This window comes from Corvus cornix, chromosome 8 (genome assembly GCF_000738735.6).
Source record: "Corvus cornix cornix isolate S_Up_H32 chromosome 8, ASM73873v5, whole genome shotgun sequence".
Taxonomy (NCBI): Eukaryota; Metazoa; Chordata; class Aves; order Passeriformes; family Corvidae; genus Corvus; species Corvus cornix.
The window spans coordinates 24787145-24814267 of record NC_046338.1 but is presented as its reverse complement, the minus strand read 5'-3'; the positions used below and the strand labels follow the sequence as shown (position 1 = coordinate 24814267).

The 27123-nt window shown below is 41.4% G+C and overlaps 1 protein-coding gene across 3 annotated transcripts in view; it reads right to left on the bottom strand.

Annotated features, from left to right (window-relative positions):
* NOTCH2 (notch receptor 2) overlaps positions 1–27123 on the bottom strand; it is an 83106-nt gene that overhangs the window by 19603 nt on the left and 36380 nt on the right. For 2 of the 3 annotated variants that reach the window (XM_039555697.1, XM_010409315.4), the window contains exons 6-21: positions 23839–24072; positions 22877–23032; positions 21629–21817; positions 20356–20469; positions 19089–19202; positions 15580–15813; positions 14964–15074; positions 13116–13308; positions 11485–11630; positions 10869–10988; positions 10606–10758; positions 7601–7829; positions 5013–5214; positions 2335–2488; positions 1264–1448; positions 292–424 (exon numbers count right to left, since the gene is read on the bottom strand). In XM_039555697.1, the coding sequence (XP_039411631.1) occupies positions 292–424; positions 1264–1448; positions 2335–2488; positions 5013–5214; positions 7601–7829; positions 10606–10758; positions 10869–10988; positions 11485–11630; positions 13116–13308; positions 14964–15074; positions 15580–15813; positions 19089–19202; positions 20356–20469; positions 21629–21817; positions 22877–23032; positions 23839–24072 (2667 nt within the window). Of the gene's footprint in view, positions 1–291; positions 425–1263; positions 1449–2334; positions 2489–5012; positions 5215–7600; positions 7830–10605; positions 10759–10868; positions 10989–11484; positions 11631–13115; positions 13309–14963; positions 15075–15579; positions 15814–16735; positions 17052–19088; positions 19203–20355; positions 20470–21628; positions 21818–22876; positions 23033–23838; positions 24073–27123 lie in introns of those variants that run through there. The other variant, XR_005602449.1, reaches the window with a different exon arrangement.

The following is a 27123-nucleotide window of genomic DNA, read 5'->3' as shown; positions in this document are numbered from 1 at the left end:
TGGGAGAGACCTTAACAGCAATCTCATGCATCCAGATTGCCAAAGACAGATCATACATTCCCAAGGGATCCTGCCACGACCTATTCCTTTAAAAGAAAAAAAATTAAAGGTGGGGGGGGAAAAGCAGCATTTATTTTTAAAGAGAAAATATGTATCTCAAGGGATTCAGTGTACTTTGGGAACATTCTTCAAAGAACATAATGCGTTCCCTTTAGACTGTGTCTCATGAAACCAGTAGTCAAAGAAGAAAATTCCCTCTTGTAACATTCACTTAATTGCTGAGCTTCATACCCCGAGTTCCTGGTGGGCAGGAGCACTTGAAATGATTGACGAGGTCGATGCACGTCCCTCCGTTCTGGCAGGGCTGGAACTGGCACTCATCCACTTCATATTCACAGTTGACACCCTGGTATCCAGCCACACACTGCCAGCAAAGAAATAAGTGTGAATACTCTTCTAACAGATACATTAGCAGACATCTCAGAAAGGCTAACAGAGACAGGAGGAGCCCTTCAATGGGGCAGATTAGGACTGCCTTTGTAGCTGAACAACTGCAAGTGATTTCAAGGGCTGCACAGCCAGCAGCTTAAGCACACAACTCGACCGTGTGACACTCAACAGCACACTGCAAATTTGAATTCGAGTGATTTGACTGCTGCAAAACAGAGCAGATCAAATCCTGATACCCGCTAGCACTGAAACTGGCTTAGTAGTTTTGGCTTAAGGTTTACACAAAACTCATCCTTTCTCTCTGGGCATGGGCTTCCAAGGTGTTCTACCATTCTGTAAAGCTTAGCAAGGTTGATATACCATGATCTCATGGCCTACACTGCTCTCTGCATCAGCAGTAGGAAACAGAAAGCAGTGGAATGCACTTCCCGCCCTGAGAGGGAAGAGATACTTGGCCCATCGAACAGGGAAAATACAATATTCCTTTAATACATTTTACAAATATTTTAATATAAACCACACCTCAGGCAAAAAGTCTTTCCAGATAAGAACCCCCTCTCTAGTGACACAAAGAGTTCAAATGCTCATCAACCACAGCTCCTTCCAATCACACCTCTTAATCCAGTCTTAAAAACCTCTCAGGAGCACCATTTCTGCTACAGCCAAATTAGAAATTCCTTCCAGGTGGAGGTTGCTTTTATCCCCTCTTTGAAGGTACTCTACCACTTGCATGTGTTTCTGATTTCTTCTGATTCCTTTGTATCACTATGCCCTAAGTATTTAGGCCTCTTCCTAGCAAGCCCCCAGCATTACCTCGCACTGGTATCCACCCAGGTGATCCCGGCAGGTGGCTCCGTTCTGGCAGGGGCTGGACTCACACTCATCCAGCTGCACCTCGCAATAACTGCCCGTGTAACCCACCTGGCACTGGCAGTGGTGGGTGTTCCCCACGTTGAGGCAGTGACCAGAGTGCTGGCACAGCTGGTCCACTGGGACTCCTGAAACAAAGTTAAATCAAGTGAGCAAACACATAAAACATGCTTGCTGCCAGTGCTGGTAGCTCAGCCAGGAATGGATAGGGGTACGTCCAACAAATTCAAAGGCTGAAACTTAAAAATTGAAAAGTTACTCCTTAAATTACAGTGGATCAGAACCAAAACTGGCTTGCAAATGAAGTCACTGCTCTGTCCTCTTTGGATCACTGGATTCAACATTGGCATTAAGTATTTGTACTGCTGTATTACTTTACCACTGGCTGGTGAATACATATGTGAATTACTATTGCTGCCGTACAAAGGTTCAATGTTTGTACCTAGAAGGTTCCCAAAATTATGGGAGCTTGACACCTTTCTCCTTTGACACTGAACCTGCTTGTCTGGATTTCCTGGACAAAAATGGCATGACACTGTCCATCTGCCTGGGCTACAAGCCATGTTCCTGGACAAAATTCACTCAAAACCCAAATCTTTTACATATACATCATCTGAAGTAGAAAATTACTACTTTGAGGGGCCATGGTATAACCTATAAGGCTAAATAGTGCATGTAGTAATTAGTATTCTCTTCAAAAATTCTTATCATGAGTTACAAGATGCCTTTCTTGTACAAGGATGACACATCCAAAACCTAGCTTGTCTGGGATTTAGCAGAAAGGCATGAAGAGCTGATGCGTTTTCCAAAAAGGCAGTCCATGTAAAACAGTACTACTGAAACTCTGAGACCTCATAAAATATTTAATTCTTCCTTTCTGATATGTATTTTACTTGAGAAGTGACCATCATCAAGCACCTAGAGGCAAAGCTCCCCAGGATGTCCACAGGTGCAGGGGCGAAGGAGATGCATGGGGCAATGTTTTCAGTTAAAGCACAGAGGATGCTGATTTACCTCTCTGTGAAGCTGCCACTTGACACGAGACGTTGGGCACGTCGCAGTAAGCGCCAGTCCAGCCAGGTGGACAGACACACCGAGTCTGGGCCAGAGTCTGGACACACGTGCCTTTGTTCTTACAGGGAGACTTGCTGCACAGGTCCATAAGTGACTGCAGAGAGAAAAAAAAAAAAAAAACCACATGAAATGTGGCAAGTAAGAAACACCACTCAGAGAACAAGTTCAAGATGCAAAAAAACGGACCTCTGTAGTACTTATTTCCCTGTGGCACTGGAAACAGTAGGACAGTACTTCCCAAGTCTAAGCCAGGTATGTTACTGACAGTCTCATATGCCTAGGAAAGTGCAAGTGTACAGAGGAGTAAACCCCAGATGGCAGCATTATTTCAAACTTCTCACACTTTACCATAAAGGTGGATCTTTGGCTGACTTAGTTTGAGAAAATCTGGTTTTATCTCAGACTAGCTTTCTACTTCCACATTAGCAGGAGGCTCCCAGCTATTCTCCCTAGCTCCCCCCATCTTCACTGTGTTTTGAGGATGACAGATGTGTTCCACATTTTGATCCATGCTTTTCCTTTCTATCATTAGCTCACCATACCTGCTTTTGGCCCCATTTGCTACAGTATGGTCTCTCTGAGTTTCTGTGTCTTCCAAGATTCAGTTGAAACCCCCAACAGTTTTATGAACTGAAGATGGGCTAAACTATATTGCTTTTCTTGACTCCTCATATAAAAACAGAGTCTAAAACTCAATAAATCATCATATGAAAGTGAAGACCCAAAATAACTCTGTCTGACGTAATACAAACCAACCACTAACCATAATTTCCTTTTTAAGCAATTCACCTGCAAATTAATACTGCTATTTGATCGATTTCAAGCTGACTTGGGGAAGGGTGAGGTTTTTAAAGTGAGTAGCATTGAATTTTGGATGTAAAATGCAATTTCAATTGCAGAAAGTTCTGCTTTTCAGATGCAAACTGTCTCCTCACAAAGATTAAAGTAAAAAAAAAAAAACCTGTGCTTTCACAGGCAACCAAAAGGAAACTTGGAATTAAGTTTTATCACATGTAGTTGAGCGTGAAGAAGAAAAAACACTGAGCCTCTTGCTTCTGCATTTGTAATGAGTAGCTGACTGTTTTACATGCAAATTCTAAAACTTATGAATCATTGTCTGATTTTGTGCTGCTTATTTAGCTTTGCTAATTAGGTCAAGCCAGTTTACCACTAAGACAAGAACTACAGTGTAGCTGTAATCTATAAATCTCCCCAATACAGCTTTGAGTAGTACTTATAAATTTAGAAAGTTCTGGTTCCTTGTATAAAATGGGTCATACATTACAATCAAGCTTCTCTGAACATAAAGCAGACTTTCTGAGAATTCACAACATTTAATTTGGGAAAAGGAACATTAATCCTTTTCTCCAGTAAAAACAAAGCAAACATAACAGAAGAGGGACTACTGAACTTCACAGTACTTCACGATCACTCTCAATGCTAATTCTCCCAATGAGGTCTAAGTGGTGTGCCCAGAATGCATAATTAGGGTAGCAGAAGGGCTGCTTTTTTCTATCACTTCATTACTTTGCATTCACTTCCTCCATTAGCAATACCTAGAAGCAGACCTGACAATTTAATGTCTAGCAACATACTTCTGAAAAGCACCTCCCCCACTGCCACTAAAATGCTTCTTTCCAACACTCACTGCTTTACAAAGACATGTTGGCACGAAAGAGAGCTGCAAAATTCTTACAAAATTGTAGTGTTTTCCAGCAATTTAAGAAATTCATTTTTTTTTAAATAGCAGCACTCAAGGCCGCTGGTGAAGGAAGCCAATACAGTGTTTACCATTCCAAAAGTAGAAATGGTCTCAAATAATTCTTGCTGTTTTGATAAGAACAGAATCAAAAGAAAGAACTCTCATTTGAAAAACAGCATTCTGTTTCCACTGTGCTATGCCAAGTTAGAGTTTTTAATAGGTACTAGTCAGTCATTTACAGTATTCAGGGTTTGCAGCTCCTGTGGAAAACTGTAAACTGCCTGAACTTAAGCATGCAAGTACGGCTAGAGATTTTTATTGAGGTTGTGAACAGGACAAGCACGTCATTTACTGCCCCAAAACATTTTCTGGCTTCTCATGAAAAAAAAAAATCTACAATCAACCCTGATTAAAATTTACCTCCCTGTAAAAAATGAACCAGTTAAATCTAAATCCTGCTAATCAGACTGATATTCTGCATTTTGTTTTGTGCTTGTTTGCCGTTTGGGTTTTTGTTGGTTTTTTTTTTTTTTTTAATACAGGACTCTGTCTTCAATCAGGACAATTTTATGCTTTGAATGAAATGCAGCCATTTTCAAGGCTAACAGCTGGTTTTCATTTAAGAAAACTAATCTAGAAAGTTCCAGTGACACCCGCTCTCGTAAATAACCAAACACTTTTCTCCTCCTTGCAAAAAGACAGGAATTGGAACTAGATGATTTTTACAGTCTCTTCCAGCCCATTCTATGATTTCCAGTTTTGAACAGGGGCACCTAATGGGCAACCACCCCTTACCAGGACTGAAGGAAAGGAGCTCAGCCACGTTTGGCACCTCACATCTCTCCCAGTCAGCTTTGCTGCTGGACAGCTCAAACAGCAAAGCCCTGGGCAAAAGAGGCCACAAGAAGTCACCCACCTTGCAGTTCTTGCCAGTGTAGCCCAAGGGACATATACACCTGTATGTGCCCAGACTGTCCACACAGGTGCCCCTGTTCAGGCAAGGATGAGAGTCACACTCATTGATTTCTGTGAGGCAGAAGGGTCCCGTAAACCCCAAGGGACACTGGCAGGTGAAGGAATTGATTCCATCCACACAAGTGCCTCCATTGAAACAGGAGCTGCAAGAGAGGGGGAAGAAAGGTAAGCTGAGACAAAACGCAATTAGCTCACAGACAAAACAGCACATAAACCCGACTGAAATAAGGGAGAAAAGCAAGTGACAGGATCTTCCGATCACTGCTAACTTCTTGCTGAAGAAGCATAAATCAGAAAACAGCAATCCTAGGGGATTCCAGCTCACCCTCCAGCTCACTTCCTTTTACCTCAGCAGGCCAAGAAAGTAAAGCAGGGTTTTAATGAGTCATTAGTGATGGATGTAACTTATTTAATGAAATCTTCCCAGCTTCAATGTGACCGCAAACAGTACCTCGTGTGGCTTGCTTGAACTGATAAATTTTATCACAAATTACAATTGTATTACAAATTATGAGAAACAAAACAATTTGCCTTTTTTAAAATCTTCAAAGGAGTCAGAGGTATGGTTTCTCAAGGAAAAAGTTCATACAACATGCAAAACACAAGCATGTTCTTCACTGAAATGATGTGAAAGTATTGGTATTGCTAAATCCCTTCCTTCTCTTCTCATGAGAATCTTAAGTCCTGATTTGTAAAACTACTTATACATGCCCTGGCAGAATTCAGATCAAAGGAATTATCCCCCTCCCCCCCAATCTTCTGATCATAAGAACTTCTGCCAGATTAGGTGTCCTAGGGAGAAGTGACTGGGAAAGTTTGGAGAATTGATGCCTCATGCAAAATTGACTCCGTTTTCCTTGTAAAGGCACTCCTGCTCCTCTGAGAATAACCCTAGATTAGACTTGAGATAATCAGTTTGATAAAGTACGCAAACCAAATTTGTGCCTGCTATCTGCTTTGTGCACTGTCAAAAGGTATTTCCATGAGAGAAGTCACTGACTCACCTCCCTGAACTCACAGTGCAGGGAAGCAAGTTTTAAATACCTAAATTCTGACTGTGATTACGGTAGAGATGTCAACATTAACCTACTTATCAAACATTTAATTGCTTATCAGAAGTTCCTCTGTCTTGGGGGCTGAATTCTGTTCTACAGGGAGAACAAACTGCCGTTTACATTCATGGCAAAGCAGGGAAGACAGACGAACTGCCAATCACTTGGTGTGTCTCACTGAAATCAGGTACCAAAAGGAGAGGGCACTCTCTCATAGGCAGCTTCTCACACAACACACGGAAGAATCACTTGAACCAAATTCAAATTAGCCAACCACCATGGTGCTCTTAAGTACAGCTTGGTAATTTCGGTTGAGAAGGTGTGACTGGTTTAGCTTGGCAGAGCGTTGAAAATTGCTACATCTTTAATTCATACCTGCAAGACTGGTTCCTGTCCTGACTGATAACAAAAACAAAAACAGGATGAACCTCAAGGAAGAGCCAGGAGTTCTGCTGAAACACCCAGCCTACTTCACTCCATTAAACAACTGTTGTGCAAATTAAACACACCCTCATCAGTGACACAATCCCGTTCTTAAGAAAAAGATATTGAAATACCTCCTCCCCAAATGCAATTTTATAACAGGTAGGAAAGACCTTTTCTATTCGTGCAGAAAATACATGAGAAAACCAAGAGTTTTGCATAATTTGTCTCCAGTAACTAGACTAGAACAGATTACTTCTGAACTATTTTTTTAACCATTTCAAGTTTTAAAGAAATCATTATAAATTGTTTCCCATTTGAGAATCTGAAGTTACTTACATCAATCCTAACTAAGCTTAAAATAAATATGAAGGCAGATGATGGAATCACATGTTTAACTCTCAAAGAGCTCTTAAAACTACCACATGAACCATTTATATAAGGACCAGCTGTTGAACGTCCCAACTCAGTTCCACACCTCCCCCTTTAGAACCACCAGGTTTTATCTCAACACTGCTACACCACATCCAATTTGTGAGCATTAAAAGATCTCTGATGATTAAATCTTTCCAGTACAGAATTTAGTGGATTTAGTGTTTCTCCTGGTTGCTTCGTCATATAATTTGTTGTCAGTAACTCAGGACTAATTTTTTTTCTGCCTAACAGTTGGCCATTGCTTCCATTTTTGCAGCTTTTGTATTTCTCAACACAGTAACCATTCATAAGGGATTATTTCCCCTCCCCTATGTGATAATGGTCTTTTAAAAAGATGAATTATTTATATTTCAATAAGCTAGCATCTCTAACTGTTTTAGCTTTTGTTAAACACTATCACATTCATCCTATAATGGAACTAAGTTCCTAAGCAGTTGTTCGAAGAACATTAGAAGAAATTGAGGACCAGGCAACTGTCTTTCAGCTAAGCCAGCTTTCCTTGCAAGAATCACAAGTATGTCTATGAGAAATGGCAGCAAAACAATCCCCCTGGTTAAAAACTGCTTCTGAGCAGGACTGGCTTGAAGGCAGGAGCACCCAGTGTGTGAGGGTACCTCACCTCTCAGTGCACTCGTCGATGTTGTTCTCGCAGTTGGTTCCCTCAAACCCAGGCGGGCACTTGCAGGTGTAGCTGTTGACATAGTGGGTGCACGTGCCCCCATTCCTGCACGGCTCACTCAGACACTCGTTGGTGTCTGTTTGACATTTATCCCCATGAAATCCAGGCAGGCAGATGCATGAGAAGGAGTTTATCCCATCCACACACGAAGCTCCGTTCTGGCAGGGATCTGAGACAGAAGCATCACAGTGAGTGTTAAAATGGGTAATAGTGAAGGGCCAGGCCTAGAGTAGCTGCTTTAAGGGAAAAAAAGAGACACACAGACCAGAGTGTGACAGAGTACTGACAAGTTTTTCTGAGCCACTTTACGGAACAGGTAACTGCAAAGCATTATCAATAAGAAATTCACAAAAAGGTGTGGATCAAGGCCAACCTTCAGGGCCTTCCTGCTGGAATTTGTTCAACCAAAACCCAACACCTCTTGGTTTAAAACTCAAATGCTGCTTTTGTGACAGATGCTTACTGATACAATAAAAACAGCGCAGCAACTGTTTCTTCTTCCTTACAAGTTTTATTCATAAGAGAACTCAGCACATTCTCTCTTTCCCAGACACTGCTTAACACAAGAGAGAACTTGTGTGCTTAATTTTCAGCATGAAAGCAGTCCAGCCAAATCAAATGTGTATGTGTGTATTAGCACATATATGAGCATTTACGCATTACTGAGCACTTGACATTTTTCCCAGCATCAAGGACGGATTGGGGAAAGGCTGGCAGAAAAGCACACAAGCTCATACACCACCTTGGATTCCCCTCAATCACTGCATTTCTTGATATTTTCTTTATCCCTGCCATGCTCTTGCTACTTGCATACCACTGCTTTTTGGTCTAAGCCACCCCCTACTCCTATATTCCTTCTGCTTCCACAAGTACCAATCTGCCAGAAAGATTTCTGCCATTCAAAAATTTCTTCCTGCTTTTCTCCTTCCACTTTTGGATTTAAGACCCACATTCCTGAAGCCAGATTCCTTTTCTACTCTGCATTCCACAGAGCAAAATCCTAATATATGAAGGCAGAGAGGGAAACTGGGAGGGGGGAGGAAAAAATGGAGAAAGCAAGGGGGTTGAAAAACAGATTACCAAACCTTTTTTTGGATTTAGGACTATCTTTAAGTACCACTAAAATAGGAACTTGAAAATACAAATAGACTCCACCGAAAATTTGCAATTTATCATAAGTACAAGATAATTCTGTTTACTGGGAAATGAAGAAAAGAAATGTGAAAGGTAATTAAAGCTCATTTATTGACTGAGAAATATGCTCACATGTTAAAAATGTGTATTATGAGACACACCTGCATCTATTTAAAGGTCATTTGACTACTGCAGAGAGAGAGCACATTCAAAGCAAGACCCCTGGCAGCTATAAAATGTTGTGTCTGTGGCAGTCAGCCATTGTATGAGTGAAGCCAAAAGCTGTGCATTAATTCTCTGTGCCACACATTTACTGACAGAAGGAGACTCGGGTATCAACTTTTCAATAAGTTCCTGTTGTTGGAGGGTTTGTTTGCTTCATAGATTAAAGACATTTGGCTCAAGGCATGGAATGTTTTTGTTATGCTAAATGAAATCAGCTGTAGCAGTAATGTGAAATGGTTCTTCAACCTCATGGGTGTGCTGCCTAAGACAACACAGGGTGAATCTCACAGCTCTCAGAACACTTAGGAGGAGGGAGAGAGATGTCCCAGCTGTTTGAGAGAGCAAGATGAACACTTGGAAAACGTTTTTATCTTCAGACACCCACACAAAAACTAACAGGATAGGCAATAATTTTGTTGGCTTCAGCAAGCAAAGCTCTGGGTCACTGCACCGTGACACTTTTTGTACTGTACCTGTTTGCTCAGAAAGAAGGAATCAAAAGCTCAGCCTGAGCCAGACATCTCAGAAGTTCTTTGAGCAGTGCTGCTTTGGGGGCTCCCACGGTAACTTTTGCTAACAGACTTGTTTGGATCCCTCTCTACAGCAGTCATGAATTTACATTTTTCCAATGCAAAACACAACTTGCTAAGTTCACGCCTAAAGTCTTCAAAACTCCATTTTGGTTTTAAGCTGATAGTAAAAAGTAGGGGATTGTGGGCTTTTTTTTGTTTTGGGATAGTTGTTTTGGGGTTTTTTTGTTCATTTGGTTTGGTTGAGTTTTTTTAAAGACCTGGCCAATCTAAGAATTACAGCATTGTGAACTCCTCCAAGGTTTGATAAAGCTCTTTTCAAATAGTAACAGATGAACTTTTAAACACGTGACATTTCTCAGGAGACTCTGATTTTATCTGATGATGATATAGAATATGCCCAGTAAGAAAAAGAAGCTACTATGTATTTGGTTTCCCTTGTAAATAGCAGCGTCAGGGACATGAACTTAATACTTGTTCCCTTGCAATCTGAGCCATTTCAGTACTCATCAGTGTATGGGCTACCCTCCTGCAACTGATACCTATTCTAGAACAGAGGGCCCCTCCTGCTGCTTAATTTGTTTTCAAATATGGATTAACTGGAACTGCAACAGGACCCACTCTTCCCAGAATATCTATGTCAGACAGACATTTCAGGAAAGACTGCTATACCCCAGATTCCCACCACACCTCAATCAAACTTAACGTTGAAATACAGGTAAGCCCTGCAGTGGCACTTTAACTTGATGTATTAAAATTTCAGGCAAATATAATTCTACACTTAACAGTGCTTCTTATTAAAGTATGTAAACTCTAAGGACCTTTTCAAGTTAAGGATCTGGGAGTAACAACTGCAATCAGTTAGGACACTATGGTCCATTTCCAGCAGCCAAACACGATGGATTTTGACTGCCCCAGACATTACCATGCTGAAGTTTGTGGGTTTTTTCTTTTGGCAAGAGATTATAAAAGACCTTTCAGAATCTGTCAACCAGCAGTCAGCAAAATTATTTCTGGGAAAAACTGGAAAACATAGAACAATGTGCTGATACCCACTTGAAAGGCAGTCATCGATGTTACTGTCACAGTCCCCTCCAGTGAAGCCAGGCCGACATTCACACAGGTAACTGCCCTGGATGTTGTGGCACAGAGCATGGTTTTTGCAGGGCTTGGAGAGACACTCATCAATATCCACCGTACATCTCTCCCCTGAAACATGGAGAGTCCAGCAGTGAGATCCCTCATAAAGCAATAGCCAAGAGGCTCAATGCCAGCACTGCTCAGCACTGAAAGCACAGCACATTCCCCATCCATTTTACCTTCCCAGCCAGGGGCACATTGGCAGGTGTAGCCTTCAGAGTCAGGAGATTCTTGGCAGATTCCCGAGTTCTCACAAGGATTAGGGGAACAAGGAGAAACCACCACCTGGCAGTTCACACCTGGAGAGCAGAAGCAGAAGAATATGCTGCTAAGAGCTTGGTGCTTCTTGGAAGAATGAACAAAAAAGTTGTAACTCACATGATTATCCCACACGGCAGTGGAAAGCACTGCCACGTTTCAAAAAATCACAGCAGAAGGAAAAGGAGAGCAGAGCACTCCTCATGGGCTCAGTGTAGAAGCAGCCATGGTCATCCTGAGTTTAATGCCCCTCCAATTTCCAGTGCATTTATGTACATTTCATAGTTTACAAGGAAAATTAAGCTAACCTTCCAACAGGACATTTCTTAATGAGTCCAAACAAGGCTTAGACAAGCCCTTGCTAAGTATTCTGCTACTGTATCATGTCTACACAAACTGACTGTAATTTAACTTAATACAATCATGGCATTTCCCATCTTCATTACTATTTCCAAGAAGTTTCATGAAAAGAAATGACATTAAAAGTGCAATGAAATAAAAAGGAAAAAGATAACAAACTTTTCTCTGAATTTTCACCTTTGAATCCTTTCCTACAGGTACATCTGTATCCATTCAACAGATCTTCACAAGTTCCTCCATTCTGGCATGGGTTTGATTTACATTCATTCCCTTCTGTTGAACAGTAATCTCCTATCCAGCCGGGATCACAGACACACTTGTACCTTGAAAGGCAAAACAGCACTAATTTTAGAGCATTCTGAAGTTACTCCTCTACCAGTTTCTCCTGCAGATTAGTTTTGGAGAGAAAACCAGAAGAACTCTCTTTAGAAGAGCCCTAAGTTATTTTAGATTGCTTACCCCAGCTGTATAGTTTTGAAAATACTGAAAATAAACCCTCCCTTAAAACCACACTTCCCTCGTTACAGTTTTCACAGTGTTCAGTCAACCAGCAATATGTTTCTGCTTTGATAAGACCATCTCAACATATTCAAACAAAGACAGAAAAAAAAAAAATTAAAAAAAAAAAGTGGAGGGGAACAATAGGTTCCAAAGATAACTAGACTGATTTAATACCAAATAGTGGTTTCAAATGAAAACAGCTGGCTGGGAGCAGGAGCAATCTTCTCCATCACATTTCAAAATCTGAAGTAGAGCACACTCCACCCGTATGACGTAGAACCAAGGACTTGGTGAATCACCCTGGACTCAGGCCACACAACACACACTGGCCTTTCTCCCTGCCCTACAAACATGGCCTCTTTTACCTGGCACACTGTGAGGTGTACGTGGGTATAAATGTAAATGCAGGTGACAGATGACAGATGAGATGGACAAAAATCTGTTTCCCAAGCTTACAAGGAGGCTGAATTAGCAATAAAAGCAGCCTTCCTGCCAGCTCCCAGGAAAGTGCTGCATCCTGCCCTGCAGAGCTACCCGCAGCAGTAAATCACTTCCTTGCCCAAGTGCTGACAACACTTCCCAGGATGTGGCACATATTTAGGAGGCTATTCCATGTATAGTTAAGAATTTTCACAAACAAAACAGCCCCAGCCTTACCATTACCAAAAAGAAGTCTGATTTAGGGCTCCCAAAATCAGCATTTTGTCTTCCTGGATGGGAAGATTCAGAAGCAACTACTGCCATCAAAATAGCCAGAGAGAATTTTCCTTTCTTTTCTCAGACATGTAACAATATGAGTAAAGCTAACAAAATCTCAGCCTTGGACAAAGTGTCCTTAGTCAAATATCCATCCCTAGTGCAAAAGTTGTCAGCCTGTTCCTTGATACAGTGTTTGGTTAGGAAGAACAGCACTAGCTAATAAAGATAGTCCCCACGCTCGATGCTTTAAGGGTTTGATGGAATAGATTCCTGCTGCTCCCCAAAGATTTAATTTGGAACCATTTCTTTATTTTAATTGCACTCACTTAACCCACTAAAATCACCAAACCCTCCCTCTAGATGGTGGCAGTACACCCTGCATTACATGTCTATGCAAAACCAGCAAACAACACAAGGCGGGAAAGAAAAATCTATGCTGAAACACCAGGCTGCAGCTGGTGAATGAAGGTCTACACCTTACTGTGATTATGTCATGGGCATCAGATAAATTGGGATCCTAATCTGAGAAATTACAGAAAAATTGGAAGTCTGGACAAAGCAAGAAACAGTAATACAGAAGGCAGCAGGTAGGTTTAATGAGTAGTTACCCAGTAGCAATGTGTGTGCAGTTGCCATGCACACAGGGGTTACTGAGGCAGCCATCTGCCTGGGACTGGCAGTGGGGATGGTGGAAGCCCTCAGGACACACACACCGAAAGCCGTTCACCTCGTTGATGCACGTCCCACCGTTGTGGCAAGGGCTGGATGTGCACTCGTCAATGTCCGCATTACAGCGGGGGCCTAGAGGGAAAAAACAGCACTTACTAGGCAGCATTTCTTAAAAGAGTGTTTGCTTTGCATATCTGCAAGAACACACACTGAGACACAGCCCAGGGAAGCCAATGCAGCAGCATGGAGCTCACATGCCTCCGTGCTTTAACTCAAGCCAAGAGAAGCATTTCTGAGAGATGCAGCACTTTCCTGTGCCTGGAAAACAGCACTTGCACTCAACCAGTATTTATAAACCATTCAAGAATCTCCACTAAAAATCACCGGTTAATATTGATTAGGAAAACAAAAATCACTCAGCTGTATCATGCTTGCAACAAACCTCTTGAGCTCCACTTGTCACAGCCCTGCTCCTCTGTTTTGAAGTACCTACCCTTTGAACAACCAATACTGCCCAAATGTCTGCAGTAAATACAGTTCTTGTGGTTTATTGCGCAAAAGGGGCTCTAAAAAACACCGTTTCCTGTTTTGCCTGCCTCTGATTACGACTGCAAGATCCTTGAAGTAGTGACCAAAAGGTCTTGTGAGGCTGGAAAGCTAAACAGAGTGAATGATGCAGTAAGTTGAAAGCATTTTTAACATAAGGAAATGACAGAGTAACAAGACCCCAGGCAAGCCAGCTCCTTAAAGACTGGAATATGCCAATTCATCATATTACTGAATTATTTTAACAGCACAACAGTAAGAAATTCAGCAGGATAACAAATATGGTATGCCAGCAACGAAGAAGAGTAGAAGGCATGAGTGATCAGGATCAGCCCTCATCTTGTTCTGGGGACTAAGAGTACCACCATGCCAGAGCCGCAGGAAGGAAGGAGCATCAGAAGTTTAGAAAGACCCCAAGAGAAAAGCACAAGACACATGAAACCTTTTAATGCTCTTTCTAATGCATTTCAGATCTATTCTAATCAGAATCATTCATTAATAAACAGTGACAAACGTGATGAGAAAACTGTTATGAACAGTACCAGCTGCCTTACAACAATTATTTTATATTACCTTCCATGGCTCAAAACACAAAGTCCCCTATAAGCAGTGGTGAGATGTACTTTAGTCGTCAGAAAGAGTCCTGATGTTGACTTAAAGTTCTAAACATGGATCCAGAAGTGTCTAACCACTTCTTTTTTCAGCCCCACTTTTACTGTACCAGAGAAATTTTATAGTTTAAAAAGAAAAACAGAACAGACCATGCTATGAAAGAAAAGTACTGAAAAAATCAGGTTGTTCATCTGGAGACTTCAGAGTGGGAAGCAACTCATGAGAACACCAAGTTAATGCTTTGATTTCACAGAAATAGAAATACAGTTCATGGTCAAAGCCCAAGGTAGTGTCTAATCAAACACCTCTCCATATTGTCCACAGTCTCTCTGTCCCTGGAAAGAGGCTGTAAATAATAAACCAAAGTCATGTGGGTTTATGTGTTATAAAACCAAGAACCATGAATTGGACTTAATTACCTAACAAGAATGGCATTTCACAGCACAGATTAGGCCATTTTTCTGCTTAGTAGAACTGGCTGTAATGTAAGATGCTAAGATCCAAAGATTAGAAGGATTTACCGAGATACCAACTGAATCCCTTGCAGTCAGTATGCAAAGAACAGCTTCCCTGGCTACTCGGATAACTATCTTCAAAACAATTCAGAGCTCTTGGATAGCTGACTTTACCTGTAAATCCAGGTTTGCAGGCACAGTTGTAGCGATTAATGCCATCAATACAGTCCCCGTGAATGCACGGGTTACTGGCACAGTCATCAAAGTTATTTTCACAGTTTACTCCTGGATTAAAAAAAAGGAGTTAGAGGAATAAGGAGGGCATATCTTACAAAGAAGGCAACAAAGCTATTTCCCCAAAATAGCCAAATTAAGAATCCCACCTGCTTCAAAGTTACATTGGGGGCAACTTAAACAGGTGATGATGCAGAAGCACTGCAACACCAAGGAATGTCACCTGAGTCACTGGGTGCTCACTGAATATGATCCTTAACTTGTACTAAATATTTAAACAAAGGAATAAACCTTTTTGAACGCTATGCCTAATTTTTCTGCGTGCCTGATTTTTTTGGAGTAAAGAGGAAGCAAATTCTCCCAAGATCAGTTGCAGTACCAGTGAGGCTTAGGCAATCCAGGCAAGCACACCAAAGTTCAGCAAGGAAAAGTAATGTGAAAATGATACTCTCATATCATAACCTGTCTCAAATTTAGCACACACCAAAGCACACAAGAAATTACTACATGCTTGAATTCTGTTTGACTCCAAGCCTTCCACTTGGGTTTTATGTACCTGAGGTGCCCAGCAAACAGTTGCACTGGTAGCCATTGACCAAGTCGATGCAGCGCCCTTGATGGAGGCAAGGATTACTGTGGCACTCGTCTATCTGCTCACTGCATATGGCACCCATGTAGCCAGGATTACAGATACACGTGTAGGAATCAATCCCATCCTGGCATTCCCCATGGTGACAAGGATCAGGATCACAGTTGTTGATATTCTCCTCACAGAGAAGGCCAGTAAAACCTGAGGACAAATGAGCAGGAATAAGTAAGAAGTTAACTGGTAGGATGCTGCAGTGAATATAATGCAGGTATGGAAAGAATTGTATCAAGAATCAGCAAAGTGGCAGAGAGCACAAAGAGTAACTGGGCACCTCAACCGCATTTCCAGCTCTGGAACACAACACTCTCCACTGTTCACAGCATTACGGAATAACATCATGCATGGAGAACCCTGGCATTGGAAGTGGTCACCTTCAGTTTATTTGGAACAGTAGCCATGAGAGGAAACATGTAAATCTCCAACAGAAATATTTACTTGCATCAGTATAAACTATCTGAAGGCACACTCCTGCCATTATTTCCTCTACACAGTAACAGGGGGACAGAGTGGGGCTGACCTTGTTAGAATGAGAAATTACTGTGAAGATGCTGCTGAAACCTTCCCAAGGGAGCTCCCTTGGCTCATGGTCAAAGCTTCTGCAGCTCTGCTTATTAGAAAGTTTCTTGCCTCTTTCATTGGGAAACTTTTGAGTAACTGGAATCAAGCACCAACTGCAAATTTATTGAAGGCTGCATGCAACCTCTTGGTTAGGAGGAATGAAACAAGCAACAATTTGGCCTGTTTCATTCTGCTTCAGCTGGGAAACATCCTGAGCAACAGAGACAGACAGAACCTATGCACAAAAAGGGCTAAAGGGTTCAGGAGGCTAAGAGCAGCAAACAACTCCCTCAAAAGCCCTGTTTTCCATGACGGAGCAGAGATATATGAGACAGGGACAATTTCAAATAAATGGTTTTCAGAGCTGCAGTTTTGGAGCAACAGCTCATGCTGCCTTCCAGCAGCTGAAGATCAGGAAGGTAGAACTTCAAATTTCAAGACACCAACTGGAGACTGATACAAACCAAGCTGCAGGGAATTTCAACAGCTGAAGAGTGGTTCTCACCTGAGTATTATAAGTGGATAAGAGGCTCCCCATTTTTCATACAGGTTTGTGGTTATTTCTGTGGTCAAACATACCAGGTGACGGCTAACATTTCCAAGTTCTGCGAACGTATGCTTGGATGAATGGGTGTGGAAGTGGGTGGGGAGAGGGAAGGGAAGCTAGTTAGAGAGATGGATATAAAAAGATGTTAGGGAAGGAGGAAAAACAAACCGATAAGGGGACAAACAGTGGCAGAGGGGGGAAAAAAAGAGAGCAGAGACAAATAAAACAGGAAGGACCTGAAACAACTCAAGAAAAGAAAAGCCATGATCTACCACTGGGAAGGAGAAGTGGAATAATGCCAGAAGGGAAAGAAAAGACAAAAAGCAAGCAGTAAATAGAGCTATCTGTACAGCATTTGGCCAAACATTTTGCAGTTTTCAATCACGTCAGCAGCCGGCGATTACCATTCAGGGAACAAATATATCACTCGTATTATGAGATTAATAGAGCAAGAACATACTCAAACATTATTGTCCAGTAACTGACCTGCCCCCATGAAGAATTCCGCATTTCAGTCTTATAGAAGGCTGTCAATATTAAATATAATACTTAGCACACGTTCATTCAAAAGTCATTACCTTGCCTGCTATTGTGGCTCAACTGAGCCACTTCTAGATCAGGTATATTTCCTGGATCTCTTATAACTGAACATACCTCACCAAAACATGATTTCTCTCTTTGCAGACAAGAGTGAGACTAGGAAAAAAACATCTGAATATAGAACATGAGAATCCTTCAGACAGGATGGAAAACAGCCCTAACACAGAGTCCCTCTTCCATTTTCAGTCAAAGATTTAACCAAGGATTTTACTAAGAACTGCTGCTTCAGTAACATGCATTTGGTTGCTTTCAGCCTAAAAATGCTCCATACATCATTTGCCTTCATGGAAGCAGTTGTTTTCCCTCCTCAGGTGGGAAATCTAGAATTTCTGTACTGAGGTGATTTATGCAGTTTTAGTGCCAAATTCAGAATCTGCTTTTCAAGGCACATCTCTCTACACTGTCCTCCTCCCCACGACCCAAATCCTCCTAGGCCTGATAAGCTCTGCACTCTCAGTGAATGAAAGCAACCAGAACACACATCAGCTTGAGAAAGACTAAGACAGTTTCCAAGTTTGGATAAGATTTGAGCTTTTTCTTCTTTTTGCAAGTGTCTGCTTAGTTTGTCACATGAAGTAATCAAAAGGAAAATTCTGACCACAGTAATTATTCCTCTCCTGGTCAGAACTACTGCATTCTCCTTCTTCCAACAAATTCAGTGCCTCTTCAGGAACTTTGGGAATGGTAGAGACCATGTGTGTGAAAAGGCAGACTATTTTTAGGCTAATCTCTCCTACATTCTGTGCAGTGAAGTCAAATTTATCTTAATTTTTTTATTGGAATGATTCAAAATGAGAAAAGTTGCACATAAATCTAACCAACCTCACTGCACATTGCTGGGACTAAGATAACTCCAGGAATCGTTCAGCTTCTTCCCTAATGGAAGAGCTAAAGCCAATGCATTTCATACCTGAATCTGTATCATGAGCAGTGTATCAGGCACCCTTGACTGAAAGCAACCAAGAGTAGTTCCTTACTGAGAATTAGAATATAACAGCTCTGAACCCTCTTATTTGACCAGATGTAAAAACAAAGATAAAAACATATCTACATCATCCCTGGAGGTCAAAAGATAACAAAATCCTATAATTAAACCTGACACTTCTAAATACGTAATTTACCAGGCATTTAAAAAAACCACCTGAGTTCCAGCCACAGCTCTATCAAAATTTTTGTGTGATACCTGACAAATCATTTCAACTATTCCTTGGCAGGCAGCTACTATGTGGTATTTCTTCCACAACTGTTACTGCATTTCAGTCTTAGCCTTTTGACATTAAATAGCCTGATGCAACAGAAATCAGAATGCACAGTAGCACTGCTCTGTCCATCTCTTGGTTCTGAACTGTACATGATATTATCTGACTTGGGCGAAAGGAAGGTAAGCCACAGATAATAGCCTTCGCACTGATGTTTTTCCATATGTGGAACCCATAGTTAATACAGAAGAAGCTGTCATCTTCTGGGAAGCAAAAGATGGTGCTGAAAGAGGGAGACCAGAACTCCCACTAATTGCAAACTTAACTGCCACCAGTGAAAGGCTTTCTCTACTTAAATACTCTTCCTTGCACAAAGGAGTAGACAAAGCTTCGCAACAAACAGCCAGCATTTCAGAGAAAGAAAGAAAGAACACTGACATCTTTGTGACCAGCCTTTCACGTATTTAGGTTACATGTTATGTCCATCCAGGGGCTCTGAACACAAGACTGACCTGTGGCACACTGGCACTCGTAGCCGTTGGGGTGGTCAATACATTTGGCTCCATTGAGACATGGCGTGCTGGAACAGTCATCTATGTCAATCTGACACACAGCACCACTGAATCCTGCAAGGCAGAGAAACAGAAGGAAATCCAGGATCACTCAAAGGAGTTCATATAGACAGCTGCACTGTCAGGAATTATCTATTAGCAAATCCTCAAACCCACCCAAATATAAGATCAGCAAATCTACATTCAACGGCATCATTAAGCACACACACCATGCCCTGGGTGGATTGGTTCCTCATCCAACCCACCATCCAAAGATTCTGTCTTCCAGGTCAAAGGAGCCTCAGCTTGAAAACTGAGATGGCCAAGTCAAACAGAAATAAAGCAGATGGAGCACAAGTGGTGTCCACCACTGGACAGTATGCCTGCCTGTAAAACTGAGAGCCCACCAATAAAAAACTTTCAGGCAATCGAAGCAAGTAGCTAAAAATAAAACAACAGTGCATACATCACTAAAGCCTTCAGACTAGAATTACTACAGCAGTATGGAATGTGGTACAATATAGCACTGTAACTTTCAAAACACTTCTTGAAATAGCTAACAAACTATTGACAGGTGATGTCAGATGATGCAGAACCTTGGGCACTCCAAGAAAAAAAAAATCAGGAATTCTTCCTGGAGGAAGGAACCAAAGCAAGAGCCTGAACATCATTAGTCAATAAGAAGGGATGTGAGCAGGCTTTTGTCATGTATATTCTGAACTCGAAATTTTTTGTAAGCCATGAAGAAGACAAGTGATGTTCACCCTACAGCTAACATTGATCCCTCAGCTCAGCACTCTTCCTTTTCTAGTGAAGCCCAATCCACCTCCCTCCTCATGCAAGCAGCATAAACCATACTGATGCAAAATCACCTTCTGCCTAAAAACCTCAGAAAAAGACAAGAAGCATGCAGAGGGTCTGATCTTTAAAATGTGTTGAGAACCTCACTAAAATTTCCACAATAACAGAAGCTTGTGTTGCCAACTTCCCTTTTGGATGAGGTGTCCAACTGTGTGTTTCTCAATGCTTACCCAGTTATAGGCACAATATTATTGGAACCAATAAGGGACTATTCTTATTTAATAGCAATTGCAACTTACTCAAACAGGTGCTGCCCTAAGAACAACAGAAACTCACAACAGAAACTCACAAGAAACATATCACCCACAACATCTGTGCAGTTCTTGGTAGGGTGAAGCAGGAAAAGCTTCCAGAAATAAGAACTCACCAGGAGGACAGACACAGAGGAAGCGGTTGACTTTATCAAGACACACTCCATTGTTCACACAGGGATTACTCAGACATTCATCAATATCTTCTTCACAGTGAACACCTTTAAAACCTGTTAAAAAAGTAAAAATGAATAAGAAGAGGTGACCAAAGGCCTTTGAAAGTGCCCTTGAGAGTCTAACTGCCTCTTACACCAGTGCTGAAAGTCTAAGTAGAGTTCCATTGCAAGTTTGCAGTCTGGACAGAAACTATGAGGTAAGAATAACACCAGAGGTTAAAAATGGATGTTGAATGAGTAGGTTTCACTGTCGCTGAAGATGCTCACCTAATCATCAGCAGCAGAAGTCTATGCTGAATTCACACCTAATGTTTTCTTCCACTTGAGAAGGGGTTATGTCAATTACTTTGAAAGGTATCAATACTATCAATATATATCAATAATATATTACTTTATACCAATGTAACGTAAAAGGTATATAAACAAACACAACAGATAGTTTTAGCTCAAGGGCTTTTAGCTAATGGCAGAGTACAAGAAAAATATTAAGAAGGGTGAAATACTTGGAACTAGAATTCCACCTTTCAAAACAGATTATATGCTAATAAATACTATATTAATAAAAACTCATTGTAGTTGTCAAGGTATCAGCTGATCACCTGCAGGCATCACAATTCTTTATTTATATTTATATTTTTAGTACTTTATAAGTCTGTGCAACTGGCAACTTGCATCCTTTTCTTTTTTCACCACTTTCTATCAAGAGTGCAAAATAGAAGACTAATACTGGTCATTGGTTACATTGGCCATACAAATTTTACAAGCACAATTTCAATCAAGTAGCTTCCTTTACAGTTATTTCCTCAGGTCAATGAGAACTTACATTATTTGAGATATTTCAAACAAAGAAAAACCCCAAACAGCATTATCCCAAATTGTCACATGCATACCTCAAAACACAGTCAGTCTCACACATGCCCTTTACCAGGTATAGTAACAAATATGTTCACACATACTCAGCTCAGAAGGCTAACTTCCTTCGCTGATGCAGAGACTGGTTTCTGTCTCAGTCCTCTAATTGCTTTCTCCCTCCCACACACAAATGCCAGGTCCTCCTGGCTGGTGCCACAACAGCAGGCTCTCTCCCACTATTTAGCCTCATCCCTTTGCAGCTTTGTGTTCCACCTCAGCAGAGCTGGCAGCCCTCCCTAAGCTCTGCCTTCTGGGTTCTTCCTTTGCTGGAAGTCCCATCTGTGTCAGAAACTCCCCTCACCTGGCATACAGAGACACGTGAACCCTCCAATTTTATCCAGGCAGGTGGCATCATTTTGGCACGGATTTGAGTGGCACTCATTGATGTCCATCTCACAGCGAGGTCCTGTGTAGCCCTTCAAACACTCACAGTGGAAAGAGCCCTCTGTGTTGACGCATTTCCCGGCATGTTCACACGGATTGCTGTTTGCTGCAAGAAAAGAATATACATGTGTCAAAACCTCTCCTCAGAGCAGGAAAGCCACAGCACTCTTTATTAGTCATGGTCTTTTCCAGTGGGCATTCCTTTCTGACAAGTAATACTGGGGAAAGACTGTTCATCCTTCTGGGGAAAGGCTGCTGAAGAAAACAGTGGCAGTTACTTGCCTGTCAGGGGCAAAAAGAAGGAATGCTGTCACTACCAGGAACCAAAGGAGTAACTCTGCTTCACATTACTAATGACAGTTCTTAAGAGAAAAGTATCAGCTAGCAGGGATTAGAGAACTAATGATGCTTTCAAGACCTTATTTCCAGATCATATTTTACATTTACTTCACTCCTGAGGCTGACAAGATGCTGCCACAGCCACAAAACAGCCAAACTTGTCCTTTGTGTGTTTTCAAAAAGGAACAGCACTCTTGTCCAAGGCAGACAGAATAAAATTCAAAGAAGCGCTTCTTTCCAACTCTTTCCATGAGTGCTGGTTAGGCATTACCTTCACGCATCACACTCTAGAAGCATGAACGAGCACTCACAAAACTGTAAGTAAGTCTGTAAGAGTCCAGTTAATCCCCAAAACAACACAACAGCATGCTATCAGAGAACTACAGCTTCAAAAGCCCACGTGGTCACCAGTCTTGGAAGGCACTCAAAAGATCCAGCCATATTCTGGCTGTCAAACAGCCTTGATATATTTCTACTGAGGCCGTAGCTGCTACAAGCTCCCACATGAACTGCGGTACTTTCACTGCACCCTGCAGTTCTAAGGGACAGCTTAATTATCACATCTGTCTGCATGCACTCCCCACACAATGCTAAAGCCCTCTTGCACAAGGAAGAATAGTTAAGCATCTTGCTGCTTTTCATACTCCAGTTCAAACATGGACAACTATTCTGGCTCAGCCCTTTGCCCCAGGTCTCACACAGGGTTTAAAACACAACCAAAGACACTGAAATGGAACGGGGAGAGCAGGAAAGGAGTCACACTTGTGTGGAGAAGCTATGACAAAATGTGTATCTTAGCACTCATAGAGAGCAAACAGAAACTCACCCATTGCACATTCATCCACATCCTCAGTGCAGTCTGCTCCCTTATGGCCTTGAGGACAGGTGCAGATGTAGTTTCCATTCACAGGGTTGGTGTCACACAGAGCGCCTTTCTGGCAGGGATTGCTAACACAGGCATCATCCAGGTGGCACAGAAGACCTAGAGAAGCATCCAAGAGTTTATTAAAAAAGAGAAATGAAGCAGTCAGACGGTATTTTACAAAAATTCCATGTCCTGATATTTCAAATAGAGACTCCCACACCTAGAAACTTGAGCAATATCTTACAGGCTTAAGCCATAGGGAATTCATCACACACTTAAAGAACATTATATTTAAATACAAATTCTGTTATTTTAGAGGTGTCTCCAGCACTTCTGAAGCAGTAAAATGACTGACCATTATCAAAATTGCTTCCTTGGAGCAGTTAACTAACTCTTCTCTCAAGCCAGCAGGATAATTTTTCTGACAGCTGAAAAGGTGCCCATGAAGCTCACTTAAATTCAGATATGCAGATCACTTTTATTTCCATGTAGTTAAGAGATACACTTTCACCTAACCTAAACCAGAAAATTTTCCACTGTACCAGTGAGGATGCCCAGATCCTCACAGAGTCACATAAAAATATCTAAATGTGCCTTCTAGACTCATACAATTATTATATGGGCCATAGAGCAAGTCACACTCACGTGCAGCTTCTCAAGCAAATACAGATTCTGCCAATGGCTAGAAAAAGATCTTTTCTTGCAACCTAAACTGTAGTAAGTTTGTCTGCTAGCCTGATACAAATACTTCTTTGTCCCAGGCTACAGGGGTTTAACAGGTCTTTGCTCATGAACAGTGCTTTTCCTTTTATTCTTCCTGGTTTGGTGGCGAAGTGTGTAAAATAAACACTTTAAACAAGTGCATAAACCCCAGGAAGCACCTTCCGTGAAGTACCAGACTTAAGCAAGTTTTCTGCCCTTACCTGCCTTTCCCTCTGGACAAATGCAGGAGAAAGAAGCCACTCTGTCGATGCAGGTGGAGCCATTGGCACAGGAGGCAGTGAAGCAGTCGTCGATGTTCTTGCTGCAGTCGTCCCCGCTCCAGCCATTGACACAGACACAGGCATAGCCTCCGTTGTGGTTGGTGCAGGTGCCCCCGTTCTGGCAGGCATTGGGCTGGAGCTGGCATTCATCCACATCCTCAGTGCAAAACTGGCCTGGTGCCCAGAAACAAGCAGGTTTAATAACACTTCACACACTCAGACTCATGGAGGTTCTTGTACAGACAACATGACCAAAGGGGATGCTGTAGTCCAGCTTGATTGTCACTCCTTAATTCCAGCACATTTGAGTGCCAGAACTTCCACAACACTGTCACCAAATTAGGCAAAGACAACTAGCATCCCTAAATGACCCCAAAGCAGGAGCTGGACTGCAAATGACTTTAAAAAGAATGACTTAAAAAAGACACAGTGTGAGAGCCAGCAGGCAGGCTATAGCACATGAAGATACATCTGCAAGGAGGTGAGAAGCAAAAAGAACGAAGGGCTGCCTGCAGGGCAGCCAGAGGGACTAAGAGAGAAGATGGCATGACAAGAAAATCTTGGCCAAAGTAGTATCAACAGGCCAGCAGCAAGGTAACACTGGTCAGGAGAACTTAATTCTTTCCTATATAATTATGCAATGAAGATTACTCGGTGAGGAAGAATAGAATTCTTAAAACTCTTCTACCTGTAATACTCATTTTCCTTGCCCCAGGTATTGTACAGACAACCACAAATACATGGGGGTTTCTTGGTTGTTGAGGGGTTTTGTTTTTTTCAGTCACAAAATAAATACTCTAAAAATGTTCTTATGACTGGCGATATTAGAGAGAAGAAAACCAATGAACACTCTCAGGGAGGTTTAAGGAAAAAGACCAAAGGACCAGTAAGCATGAAATAATTTTCAAAGGATACTGAACTTTACAGTCACATCTGTGGAAAGCTCTGCAATTCACACTTAGTGAAGTTTTTTTTTTTTTTGCTGAAATCCATCTTGCTCTGACATCAAAATCTGGAGAACCGACCACTTGCATTAATATTTGCTTCAACAGTTATTCACCTTCCCCATTAAAGTTGTACAGTTTATTTTTAAGCCAAAATTGTTTAGCTGAAGTTTCAAGTCATTTTGAGTTTCCTGAACAGATAAAATTTCATGAGCATCAGCTCATTTTTTCCCAGGCTGGCATATGGGTACACATGTGCAACCACAGAGTGCTGGTCACAGTCCACAATCTTCTTGGTAAACTATTTCTCCCCTTTCCGTTGCATTAAAAGCTCTCTAAGCACTAAAATATTGCCCTTTTTTTTTTTGAAGTTTTTTTTTACACTTCTTGGTAGCTTGCTTTTGCCACCCTTCCTAAAACATTGATAGGATGCACACAGCATCAGAAGATGGCTCTTTATCAGAGAGTAAGATTAAATTTGTTTGATGTGACCTTCCCCTCTTCCCCAGCTGACACCACCTCCTCTCCCACTATCTTTCAGCAGCTTTCTGTTAGTTGGGTCAAGACTCTTCAGTAAATCTGCTGCTACCACAAGATTCTCCATTTCTCTTCTCCAGCTACTCTATCTGCTGCACACTTACATTTGCATGGAATTCCCCTCATATTCCAAGAATAAGAAATTCAAGAGCAGGCCATAGATCTTCTCTGCCAATGCACCTGGGCTCCAAATTATTATTATTCAGGCTTGCCAAATTAAAAATACTTATTAGATGTTGATAAGTAACCTTGTTCATTAATGGCACAGAAATAACGATGCAAGAACACAGACACACCCTCCTCCAATATGCCAAACTGGAACATTTATCATGAACAGGAATCTAAAAATGTCCAAACTTAACCATGTTTAACCATCTACTATACCCATGATTCCTTTTGTTTTCTAAGTACTTAGATAATCTTAGCCTTTGATGCTGTGAGATCTGATTTTTTTTTCACTTAGTAGCAAAGAAATAAAACTATTATTAAAAAATTAAGTTGCACAACTGTGCTCTGTGCATATGTTCCATTCTCTGGTAGGACTACTTCAAAACAATAATTTTATCACTTGAAAAACCATAACAAAATTTTGACAGCAATAATAATTACAACAGAGTTTTCAGAATCAATCTTCAATTCCCAGTTTGCTTAGTGAAACAGTTGGGGAGAAATCAAACCCTTGCTATTGTTATCTGTAAAACACCTCTGTGCATTATGAACAAACAAACCATGCATTTGTCATACTAGAAATGGTTTGTTCAGTGTTGGCTTATCAGTGGCCACCCTGAAAAGAGTCAGTGAGCTGGGGCTGGTTCTGAGCAGTCACGCGTATCTCTCAACTCAACACAATCGACTTGCTTCAAGAAAAAATAATCAAGACATTATTTGCTTATTATAAAAGTGATTTTCCTTCTTTTCTTGGAGGGGGCCCAGCCCAGATCAAAGGACGCCCCCTCTGAGGAACTCTCACAGCATTTACATCCTTTTGGCTCAGCCAGCCTGAGCCGCTGCCACCAACGCGTGAAGAGGTTTTCAGCCACGCCACTCCACAGTGTGATGCCTCTCAAAAAAACCACTTGCCTTTTGACTGGCTGAAGGGAACTCCTGAAATATAACATTCTATGGACTTTCAGCAAGGGTGATTGAGTGTGGGAGTACATGCTTTCAGTTTGCATCTTTTTTGCTTTTGGGGGTTTTTTTTGTTGTTGTTTGTGAGGTTTTTTTAAGCAAAGATAAGCACACTACTCCCCCATATAAACTACCAGGGCTTGGTTCTGACTTCACACTTCAAGTGCCACTAGTAATACCAACATTTAGGACTTTTCTAGCTTTTTTTTTTTTTTACTAGTACTCATTCTCCACTTCTAGAAAAGACAGTACCAAGTGACATCATTGATGTCCTTACAATACCCTATGTCCTAGGTTATTCCATTTTTCTGCAGCCATAAACTAAAATAAACTTTTAAAAGGTCTATCAATGTCTCCACAAGAGAAGAAAAATGCAGAGCTTAAACTTCTTCAAGCAATTGAACTGTATCTCAAAGGCATACCACATTTTAGCTGCTTGAATCTGATCCTCACTTAGCTTCTCTGATTGCTAATGCTCCTTTTGCAGCTACCAAATCACAACTGTATTTGTGTTTAATTATGAATATGAATCAGAGCCCCAGCTTAATAGAGTTTGTTTTAAAAACAAAGGAAATTCAATTCAATATATTAAGAGGCATAAATGAACAATTAACTA